General features: G+C 33.3%; 2 protein-coding genes across 5 annotated transcripts in view; one reads left to right on the top strand and one right to left on the bottom strand.

Moving 5' to 3' along the window:
- The window catches only part of LOC108570504 (inositol monophosphatase 1-like), a 3,251-nt gene extending 884 nt beyond the window's left edge, over positions 1–2,367 (top strand). The window contains exons 2-6 of the mRNA XM_017932373.1: positions 327–460; positions 1,403–1,662; positions 1,757–1,862; positions 1,946–2,097; positions 2,234–2,367. Coding sequence (XP_017787862.1) covers positions 327–460; positions 1,403–1,662; positions 1,757–1,862; positions 1,946–2,097; positions 2,234–2,340 — 759 coding nt within the window. The 3' untranslated portion in view covers positions 2,341–2,367. The remainder of the gene's footprint in view (positions 1–326; positions 461–1,402; positions 1,663–1,756; positions 1,863–1,945; positions 2,098–2,233) is intronic.
- A 682-nt stretch (positions 2,368–3,049) lies between these two features.
- On the bottom strand, positions 3,050–10,376 carry LOC108570445 (serine/threonine-protein kinase PRP4 homolog). Of its 4 annotated transcripts, none has more exons than XR_001891360.1 (16): positions 10,285–10,376; positions 9,587–9,757; positions 9,242–9,488; positions 8,683–9,164; positions 7,827–8,622; positions 7,403–7,750; positions 7,252–7,337; positions 7,001–7,147; positions 6,771–6,924; positions 6,447–6,699; positions 5,772–6,010; positions 5,446–5,646; positions 4,982–5,116; positions 4,718–4,876; positions 3,678–3,754; positions 3,050–3,207 (listed from the first exon to the last, which is right to left on the bottom strand). XR_001891360.1 is itself a non-coding variant. In XM_017932308.1 (13 exons), exons 1-12 carry the CDS (start codon positions 10,287–10,289, stop codon positions 5,446–5,448), a joined length of 3,129 nt encoding a protein of 1,042 aa, XP_017787797.1. In that variant the 5' UTR covers positions 10,290–10,376; the 3' UTR covers positions 4,957–5,116. The 4 variants fall into 4 exon arrangements, 1 of the variants encoding a protein (XP_017787797.1); XR_001891361.1 differs by having other exon boundaries at positions 4,718–4,873; XR_001891362.1 differs by lacking the exons at positions 4,718–4,876; positions 4,982–5,116 and having other exon boundaries at positions 3,051–3,207.
- Between the last annotated feature and the right edge of the window lie 1,398 nt (positions 10,377–11,774).

The following is an 11,774-nucleotide window of genomic DNA, read 5'->3' as shown; positions in this document are numbered from 1 at the left end:
TTATTAATAAAATACAAATAAAATATTTTTATTTATGATTAAAAATTTTTTATTCAGAAATTAAAACTTTGTAGCTGTCGACGTTAAGCTTACAACGTCGAACAATTTAAACTAATCCTAACATGTGATAATAATTAACAAATATGAGAGTAATAAAGAATAGTACAAATATTTTACTTTGAAACAATATTTGTAAAAATTCACGAATAACACTTTCTAATTCATGTTTGTTGTTTTATTAACGCTGAAATCACGATGTTATTACAAACTATCTGACGATTTATACGAGGAAAATCGTAATTAAATCTCAATGGCGAAATTTGTAGATCGTAAGGGAAAAAATTAACCAACCTAAAGATGCAATGACGAAAACCTGCGAAGTCGATCTTGTCACCGAATGGGATCAAAAGGTCGAGAAATTGTTAATCGATGGAATATCTTCCAAATTTCCAGATCACAAGTACGTTTTGTTACATATTGTTTCATAATATATAATCACTTAAAGTTCCGGCTTTATTCATGTATCACCGGAAGAAAGAGCATACGTCATTGTTCATACGCAGCGTATCATATTTCGAACTATTTAAACAAGTGTTGAAAATTTTTCTGAGGAATTATAATTTCAAAAAAATACTAAAATTAATGAAATTTTTTTTTAACTGTTTTTTCAATTTCTTAAATTTGTGTAATCTTTGCATCTAGTAATTACAATTTTTTTTTGAACATATGTATATCGTAAATTTCTTAAGAGGGATAAATAATCTTTTTAATAAACGTTTCAAATTTTTCAGCAATGAAAATTGAACATAATTATGCCTCATTGCAACAAATGTTGTAATAGTATCATAATTTATATCAATAACATTATCTGCGATTTCTCGATAAAGAGATTAGCCAATTTTATCGCGCGGTAATCCTTCCACTCGAAAGAAGCGGTTGTATCGAACGATTAACACAGAGTATCGATTAATCTCTTTCTATTACTCCCCATTGAACCAGAAACAGTTATGAATTCAACAGATTGCAATTTAATTTTGGCTAATAAAACATTTGACGTGCTGTATCCCCTTTAAGCACATTATACGTGTTTGGTGTATCGCGAAGAGTCTGGTCAGATGGTCAATGGAACTTTCCACTCGTAAACTTGTTCCAGAACTACCTAGATCACATTTCAAAGAATTTCTTTGTCTTTTGTAGAGTACCAGGAGAAAAATTTTATTTGATGAAATATTGTATAATTTTCTATTAGGGATTAAAATGAAACAGTTGCTTAGTTAAAAAAAAAAAGTGACACAGAAATAAAACTTTCGTATAAGTTTTGTGATTGGTTACGACGTTCATAATGAAATGTTTCGATAGTAAATGTACTGAGTGTTTATTGGAGAAAAATCATTTTTTGCAGATTTATCGGAGAAGAAGGTAGTTCACTTGGAAATAAAGTGGAACTTACGGACGCGCCAACATGGATCATTGATCCGATCGATGGTACGATGAACTTCGTGCATACTCTGCCCCATACTTGTATATCGATCGCATTGGTTATTAACAAGGTCACTGAAATTGGTGTTGTTTACAATCCGATTTTGGAGCAACTCTTCAGTGCCCGTAGGGGTCAGGGTGCATTTTTAAATGGAGCTCCTATTTCTGTTTCTGGAGAGAAAGGTAATTAATTTTTGTTTGTAAAAATCAGATTTTTTTCAATTGCTTTGTTTGTTTTGGAATTAATTTTTTTTACGTTGAATTCATTTCTTTCTAGAGTTACGCAAAGCTCTTGTAATGATGGAAATGGGTACAAGTAGAGATCCAGAGAAAATGAAAGTTGTACTGGAAAATGCAAATAATCTTATTTCACAAGTTCATGGGTAAAATATATTGCCTAAACATATTTTTATTTTGTTAGATACATAGGTTGTTATATTTAACATGCTATATTATATTTCTCTAGAATACGGTCTTTGGGATCTGCAGCTTTGAACATGTGTATGGTTGCGCTCGGTGGAGCGGATGTTTCTTTTGAATTTGGTATTCACGCTTGGGATGTCGCAGCTGGGGATATTATTGTAAGAGAAGCTGGTGGCGTATGCATAGATCCAGCAGGTAACTTATTTTACGGTTAATAAATTTCAACTGTAAGCTTCGAAAATATTCTTTTTTCTAATATTTAATATTACTTCGAATAATGTTAATTAACTATAATTAAAAATTTTGTTTTTTTAATGTGTTTTCATTTTAGGTGGGTCATTCGACTTGATGAGCAGAAGAGCTTTATGTGCATCAACATCAGAGTTAGCACAGGAATTAGCTATAGTATTAGTTCAGTATTACCCCGAGCGTGATTAAAAGTATTAAAGTATTAAGAAAAGAACACAAAGAGATAAGTTCAAATTGAGGCTTTGTGGTACACGTGAATTTATGTACATGTTTGATGTACAGAACATTTTGTATTATGTACTTGGACCTTTTTTTCAATGAGATTACATTCCAATTGTAATCGCGCAGTTTATTACGTTCTTGTTGTTTTCGTGTGTATTTAAGGTTTATTAATTGAAACAGATATGAATGTTTAAGAAATATACCTATTTATTAGTCACGTACATGAGTGTTTAAATTTAATATAAAGTACACGCATATTAGACAAATAATTAGCAACAATATTGAAATCAGAGATATATGGACGCAAATGTAATGTTCTTTATTGAAATGTGATGTGAAATAAATTTAATTGTCCCATTATATAAATGCGTAATTTTATTTCGATGATTATTCCCACCTTACATTACTTTTATAAATTTCATTTGTCACACGCTGAAATTGTGTTATTTGCAAAGATTTTTCGCTTTAGTGATCTGAAAACTGAATGCCATAAATATTAGTATCATGTTCCCTTTAGTGTTACCTATACTTACGCGATAATAAATTCCATACAAATTAATATTTCAAAAAATTTAAGAATAATTTGTACCTCGTATACTTATATACCTTACCTGTTCACATACTTACGGTTTTATTAATTTGAACGAAATTTTAAGATAAACCTTCCTGTTGATATAAATCTATATTAAATATTTGGCGATCCTTTTTGCGTTAGGCATCATTTTTATACAGTTGTCAAGCTGCTGCCGCGAGGATCTCACCCCGTATTCCTTCATGATGTTTTCCACCAACTGATTTCATCTCTTCCTTTGCCTCCCCTCCTCACAGGGAGGGCTACAAGTGAAACATTACCAAATAGCCAATTAGAAAACTATAAGCCACTCTGAATTTTTGTGTATTCATTTTATTTCTGTATTGAAATGTGCCCGAAACATCTAGCTCCCCCTTTTTATTATTTTAATTTAATAAAGCATTTTTTTCAATCCCTCAGATTGCTAAAAAGTACTAATGTTCATGCTTTACGTAAAATAATAAGGAAATAATAAAATTTCAATATCTAGCTTTGTTTTTCTTTTATCTTTGGAAATATAATTTGGCAATTGTATGTTAAAGTTATGCATAACGATCTAAGTATGTGTAAAACAAATTTTATCTGCCTCCAAGGAGAACAGAGCAAGGATGATCGTTATAACGACTTGATTTTGTTTTACGATGCAATAATGCAGGTTTTGATATGCAAGATAATGTCGTTTAACGAGAAACGGATATGCTAAATATCCCATAAGGCTGTCCCCCATGAATACCTTGCAACGGGATCGGCGTTAAAAGCCCACGAAAGGTCCACCCGCACTTAACGATGCTTTGTATCGAAGACTCATATCTGAAACATAAGCAGTCTCGTACAATATTGCCACGTAAAAAATGCATATGCCATGAACCATTCAAACAGCATTGACGTTCTGTCGTATCTTACAAATTATAAAGAACGCAAAATTAAATAAAGGGCGAAAAGAAAATGTTACAAAGCTAACGATACAAAATCGTAAGCTACTGTGATGTGTCTATTAAGATGAAATATAAATTCTGTTTTATATTTCTATGTGACTATATGTTAATGTTAAGTATTAAAATAATCTTTCGTTTTATGTAATGCAATTCGAAATTTCTATTTCTCAGTGCAAATATATACATTATTATTTTCTCATGTATCTTTACATTGATATCTAAATAAATGCAAGTTGTCAGATGTGAAAACGATTATTCGTAATACTAACAATCGACAATAATCGAGTATTAACATAATAACTTAATTTTTCAGCATTTCCTGCAATTACACGTTTTGTTTACCTAACGTTTCCTTACTAGATAAAAAACAGATTACAATTAGTACTTGTTTTTCTTTTATATGTATGTATATAATTATTTACGGAAATACGTTGCGTACACGTGCTTCTATAACCTTGCACGAGAGTAGCGCGTGATTAAGACTGAAAATATAAAATACAGGGCTTGTTTCTCATTCTGATAAGCATGTGTCGTTTTATTTCAATAACCTACTTACTATACAATTTGTTTCTTCCTCATCAGTACAAGTCTCCTTGTTACTAGACTTCCATGCCGTGCATGCATACGCGACGGCAAAGAACAAAAAAATTGTTTTGTGTTCGTGAACCACACGATCAAATTCATAAAATTTTTACAATTTCGCAAACACGGAATCCTCCGTCACGAATGTAACGCACCATCCTCAATTTATGATATAATAATTTATTACGAGTTATTATTCGTAAGGAAATTGCGCGATGAAATTCGAAAGATTGAGAAAAAGAAAAATACTATGTACCACCATTATGCTAAGTATCGATGGCCAGTTCATGCTGAAAGAGGCGGTCACTTTTCCCAGTTTTCATTTTCGTCCACGGAAGTTATTGATTAACCACGTATATTCGGCATGCCTCTTCTTCTAGTATTCATCGTGTTGGTTTTTATTATTTTATCGCTGCTGTGCACAAAGAAAGAGAAGAAATAAACCAAATCTAAGAGGATTCGATTTAAAAAAAAAAAAATTTACACGAAAAAGATATTTTTACACCCTGTGATACACTACATTGTTCCGAGTCGAGTACAAATATGTGTTGTTTTTATGATCGTCGATAAATGCATCAATGGTGAACTCCAACATTTTTATTCATCGTTCGTAGTGGTTATTAATTTTAATATAAAAATATTGCACTCTATTGACCTGCAATAGTTATCATTAATTAAATAATATGATTCAGATTGATAGAGTACAATGTCATATGATTGATTCAAATAATTTTGAGTTCCTCTTGTTATGTGTTTAAAAATATTCTCCTGTTTTTACTCAAGACGGAGCGAGTGAAACGTGAAATTTTGCACCGCCTCTTTCTGCTAAAACGGATACAGGACATTCGATATAAGGAGACACCGCATCATGTTAGTAATGCTTTTATGGTATACAACGAATCGTTAGCGGTGCCGTTCCAAACAATGTTTTGCAAAGTTACGTCAATGAATTCTCCGATGTGGAAGGACCCCGGACAGGGTTACCTAGATCTTTTCTTGTATAAAGGGATGCGCCAGGGCGTGGTTCACAGTGATTCTCTTTCCTGCATCCAACATCAATGTACGCTCCAAAAGGTCTTTCAGCTGTCCAACTTTGCGACTTTGTTCTGGTGGCAAAGAATTTCCACCCAGTTCACCGCCTAGATCACGTGTGGCGGGTAATGTAGACATGACTACAACTTTTTCCTAAAAATATACGTATTAGCGATTTTATCATCGATCATGTTTATTTATACGTGCACGTAATCGTCAGAACACTTACCATACGGCAATAAAACAAGGACGAAAAGAACAGTAGAAAGACAACTTACCCGCTCCGTGACCTTATCAACTTCATGATACAGGAAATTGCAGTTAGAGTCAAAATGTTCGTCCTTGAATGTGCCTTTCCTAATCAACTTATTAGGCATTTTGCCTTTTAGGTCCATGAAGAATTTCAACATTTGGTTGTTTGTTTTGCCCGAGAACATTATTTTCCCCGTGTACAATTCGTATATGGTGCATCCCACAGACCACATGTCAATGCCGAAATCATACGGTATACCAAGAACTAGAAAACGTCAATGTTACTTACACGGTACGTGATAATTGTTACTAAATCTCTATGACAGTGGAGATCTCCCCCATCTAGGTTCGATCAATGTATCAGAGTTGTCACATAGAATTTTCGTTATCGTTTCGAAAAACAAATGCGGCTAATGAACGTATGTAGTCGCTACTAAATTGTCTGTTCGTATCTAGCACGTATAGTATTTTTGAATCGTTTACACCATGTATTAAAAGGAATACTATCGCACGGCTATTAAAAGCTGGTTTAAAGTAGAAGAGTGAGGAGTAAACAAATTAATCTCTCGAGTTCCAATGCCAGCTGAGTTTTATTGAACGTAATTAGAATACGAGAAAACGATTAATAACTCAAGAGATTAGTATAATCGTTCAATCTAACGAATAAATATTTTTTTAATAATTATACATGTGACACTTACTAATTTCTGGTGCTCGATAAAATCTTGATACCAAGTATGGTGTTATCTCATTCTCATGAGCATGGGACGCTGAGCCAAAATCGCAGAGTTTCAGTACTAGCTTGCTTTCACTGACTAGAATGTTATCCGGTTTGATGTCAGCATGCAGAATATTTGCACGTTTTAATAACTTGAGAGCAAGGAAAAGTTGCTGCGTATACGATCTTACCGCTTTAACATGTAAACCAACATCTTTCCCATATTTTTTTAAAACCTGAATAATCGTTTCATGTAGTAAACTATAATTTACATAATTGATGTATAGCGAACACTTATACAACTTACCTCTCTTAAATTCATAGCTAAAGGTTCAAATACCATGCACAAATGATTTTTATGAAAAAAATGCCTAAAAAGTCGTAAACAGTGAAATCTGTCTTCTGGATCTGCATCATTAAGTTTTCTAAGAATTTCTAACTCTTTAAGGCCAGTTCTGTGCCTATAAAGAGAAAAAGAAAATAAACGCGTTAATAATTTTTAACATTTAAAAATATTATAGTACATGGAATACTTACATTATTTCATTGTTCCTTATTATTTTTACAGCAACATCCAAGTTACCTCTAGCAGTATCTCTAGCCCTTACAACATTACTAAATACGCCTTGACCAGTGTATCCATAAACAACGTATCGAGAATCTAATGTTTCACCTACACGTACTCTGGAAATAATAATAAGTTTGTTTTAAATGAAAAAAAAAGAAAAAAAAAAGAAAATTAAATTACATTGAAAGTGAAGTACTAGAAAAAGCATATAATATTTTACCGATAATATCCTTCTGCATCATCCCAGTTGTCTGTTAAACTTGGATTATCTGGTCCACCTTGACGTTTTCCTTCCACAGTGGGACTCTGTAAAAAATAGTTATGTATAAAATAAACCTGAAAGGCAAAGAAGTAAACAATTATGAACGTACATTAAAATCGCCAATATTATCTGCTTCGGCAAACATGTCCCACTCGTTCGCCTTTTTTGGATTTTGTTTCTCCTCTAGTTTAATCTTTTCCGTTGGTTTTATGTCTTCATTTTTGTCAGCCTCTTCTGGTGGAGCGTCTTCGAATCTGGATTTTCTCTTCTTAATTTGCGGTGACTTTGGCTTCTCGGGCAGTGGTGGGGTGTGACTCTCCGATGTGGATTCGTTATTATTAGATGGAATTTCTATCGACTTCTGTGACACATTTGATTGACTTTCCGATGGTGGAGTCGCAGGAACGGTGTTTATATCAGCCGACATATTTGAATCTTCATTTGGTCCACCTAACCTCTGAATAAAAATATAAATTTTGAAGTATTATTCTACAATACTACACGAAGATTTAATTACGGTAGAATCAACATACCTTCAGAAGTTCTTCTCTTTGTTTTCTTCTACGTTCAATAATAGCTTCTTCATCTTCTTCTTCTTCAATATCAATATCCTTGATATCTTCTTCACTTGAACTATCTGAACGTTCTGCTTTGAGACCTTCTGACAGAGAGTCTTTGAACTTATCACTACGTTCCCTCTTACCATTTTTCTCTCTGTCTCTATCATGATCTCTACCATGTTTGTCTCTATCCCTTCTACTTCGGGACATTGACCTAGAACGTTTGTATCGATCATTTCGATCTCTATCCAGTCTACTCCTAATAGGACTACGAGATCTTCTTGTACTTCTTGAACGCTCTCTAATTCTGTCGCGATTTCGACTATCTCGCCGATCTCGCATCATATCGTTACGATCGCGACTATTTCTATTATCCCTATGTCGATCTCGACTAGTATGACGCTCTCTACTGTCTCTCTTATCACGACTATGTCGCTCTCTGCTGGAAGGCCTATCTCGACTACGGCGGTCACGACTAGCCGGTCGATCTCTGCTGGCATGACGATCCCGGCTAGGGTGTCTGTCTCGACTGATATGTCGATCGCGACTCAAGTGCCGGTCCCGACTAACATGACGATCTCGACTGACATGCCGATCCCGACTAACATGTCTGTCGCGACTTACATGTCGGTCTCGGCTATTTTGTCGTTCTCTGCTTTCTAATCTATCGCGACTATCTCGTCTAGATTTATCGTTCTTATCTAGTGATTTGTATTCATTACGGGGTCTGGAATTATGATGATCTGATTCTCGTCTTCGTTCTTCTTCCCTGTAATTAAACGTTTATTAAAATGTTGTTCCCAAATTTTGAATGTTAAATTCAATATACCTTCTATCTTGTTCTCTTTTACGCGATTCATCTCTTTTAATGGAATCTTTACGTTTGTCATCTTCCGGACGTCTCTTACTATCTTCCTTTCGGGAGTCTTCCCTGTGTCTATCATTCGTTTTCCTTACTTGCCTATCATCTTTTCTATTATCTTCTCTCCTAGCCTCTTCTTTAGTACGGATTTTGTCTTCTCTTCTCCTATCTGATTCTCTCCTCTTATCTTTATGTTCCTCTCGACTCCTACGATCCCTACTCATATCTACCACTACACGTCTTTCAGGTTTTGCTACTTTTTTGCGTTCTCTACTGCCAGACTTACTTCTAGTTCGCTTTTTAGGGGGTATATTGTCATTTTCACTATCATCCTCTACAAGTATAACATCAGGTGTTTCAGTAGCTTTTATTTCACCTTGATCTGGTTCTTTATCCTCCTTCTCAGATTCATCCGAGAGATACTGAACTAAACATGCTTGTAAGCGTTCCTGTGCAAATATTAAAATGTGATAATTTTTATATATATTTTTTCTTTAGTAAAATGCTATAGAATAAGGAATTCTACCTTTTGTTTCATTAATTCTTCCAGGTCAATATCATCTTCAATGATTGTACAATCTACTTCATCTGAATCTAAGTCTACTAATTTCTCATCCTCACTTTCTTCAGTGGAAACCACTTCCAATAAAGAATTTTTTACTTTGCCATTTACACCTACATCTTTCTGAATAGTGCGGGTTGTTTTATCATCTACTGATCCATTTTCAACTTCTCTTTCTTTTTTAGGTCGTTTATGTTTCTTGTGCCTTTTTCTAAAATGTATTTAATGATATTAAAGTGAGAATTAGGTATGGAAACTAAGTTAAATAACATAGGAAAATAATATAGTACAATTATGTATTGTACACACCGTTCTTGACGCTCTATCCTTCCATCTTCTCTCTCAATTAATTTATCTTTCTTATGTTTATGATGTTTATGCTTCCTCTTCTTTTTCTTTCTTTGGTCTACTAACATGTCGGATTCAGAATCTACACCGACTATGTCTCTCTTAGACTCTACACATTCTAAATCTGATGTACTGAAATCATTATTGCATAACAAATAATTAATAAAAAATAATATTCATTTATTAATTGGCATATTCTACTAGTATATTAGGAAACTCTACTTAATAAAATGCTTCGCACATTAAATAATTAAACATGTGTAATTATATAGTGGATAAATTAATAGAACTATTTTAAAAACTAGATTAACGCTATTTTCGCATAACATTTACCTAATTCCAATCGAGTAATATTAAACGAAGTCTATTGCGAAATACGAAAGTAATAAGGTACAAAAACTAGGTTATTTTTTTGATAGATCTCCATTGAAGATCGTAGTCTAAGAAAAAATATTTTTTGATAAATTCATTCAGATGTTCAATATAATACAAAAAATACGAAAAATATGTAAAAAAACACGCAAGATTTGATCCGAAAATAAACAGAAGACCATGTAAGTATATACGATGTAAACAGACTACCTTATACATTCCTTTATATATCTAAATCGAAAGTTTTTTGGTTTGCGTAATGACATTCATTGAAATTTACAACTTACCCCATGATTATTGTATGTAAATTATTGATAAGAAAAAAACTACAGAATCACTGCACAAAACAACTACACGCATATATGAACTCTTTAATGGGCCGCCATCTTATACGTTCGATCGTGTTATTTCGAGATATCTCGATTACCTATTGAACTATCGATAAAGAAGGGTTGTTTCCGGTTTTTGCACTTTTAGTTCGTTCGAAAGCGTAATTCGAAATACGTGCGCGTCGTTATATTATTTTTTAATTTACTTAAGTCTTTCATCTATATAAGTTATTTTACATTATAATAATATGTAAAATATAATAATAATTTATTGTGCATTAACTGTTATAAAAACTGTAATAAGTGTGCAGTGATTTCATACGGAAAAACGTGAAGAAAAAGTCGTTGAATTATCGCCATTCTGTACTTCAAATCGAGAGAGGTAAGTTTCGAAGTACAATTTAACATTATACTTTGGGAATGAATTTTTGCTACACATATTCGATATTAAGCTGAAATAGTATGAAAAAGGGAAAAATAGAGAAAAGGTGTAAAATTCATGGAGACAAACACAAACATGTATAATTTGCAATAATTTAATTCGCAAAATGTCTTACAGTATAACGCGAAGTATGCGACGCGTCGTTGGTGAATGTTGCTGTTGTTCTTGCACCTATATTTTGTTACGTCTCGCGACACCAACTACGCGTGGCATTTCTTCGTTTCGTTTCTAGTCTTAATGACCAGTCGCATGAACGTCGGCAACCGATGCCGATCGTTATGAACAATTATAATAATTATAACGGCAATGGTAACGAGTAACAATTAAATATAATATTATACATTACGAATAAATACTAAAAGTAATCCTCGCAAACTTAGGTGAATAAACTGAACGTTGCTTTCCGTTCGCGTTCATACATATATAAATACAAAGGGCTCGGGTGGTGGGGATAACGTGAAGGAGCTAGGGTGGGGGTTCATGTGTCCTTAATCGTTTCTAAATCGCTTCTTTACACAAGGTACTCGATCGATTGCGATCGTTTATCACATTCTCCGACGATATGAGTCTCGGGGGTTTCGAATTTTCTCGTCGAAAACTTGATAATTACGTTCTTTGTACCGAAAGGAATATCTCGAGGAAGTCAAGGATGTTTCTTTTTTTAAATATAGCATACTCAAGTGGCTGGAAATTCGTATGAACCATTTTCAATTCTTCGATTCATCTTAATAATTGAGCATTTCGTAGAATTTTCAACAGATTGAACAACGAAACGAAGAAACATTATATTGAATCTTTACAACGATAATAATTAATGTTATTTATCACTTACTTTAAAATGCGTACTTTAAAAAGAAAAATTATCGTAAAGATTGTTAATAAGGTTTCTTGGTTTCCTTCGAAAGTGAACTAAATTAATTCGAAGAATCTTTTCGAATTCAAGTCGAATTTTCAGTAACACGTTTATCAAAGCACAGTGATAGTTTTGCGAATCGATAGAACGAAA

The sequence above is a fragment of the Habropoda laboriosa genome, unplaced genomic scaffold (assembly GCF_001263275.1).
Source record: "Habropoda laboriosa isolate 0110345459 unplaced genomic scaffold, ASM126327v1 scaffold84, whole genome shotgun sequence".
Classification (NCBI taxonomy): domain Eukaryota; kingdom Metazoa; phylum Arthropoda; class Insecta; order Hymenoptera; family Apidae; genus Habropoda; species Habropoda laboriosa.
The sequence above is the reverse complement of the archived record's forward strand: the minus strand, read 5'-3'. Positions and strand labels throughout refer to the sequence as shown.

Coding starts and splice junctions, on each gene's coding strand:
- LOC108570445 (XM_017932308.1), bottom strand. Junction 9,165..9,241: donor AAGAATTAATGAAACAAAAG/GTAGAATTCCTT, acceptor ATATTTGCACAG/GAACGCTTACAAGCATGTTT. Junction 8,623..8,682: donor AAAAGAGAACAAGATAGAAG/GTATATTGAATT, acceptor GTTTAATTACAG/GGAAGAAGAACGAAGACGAG.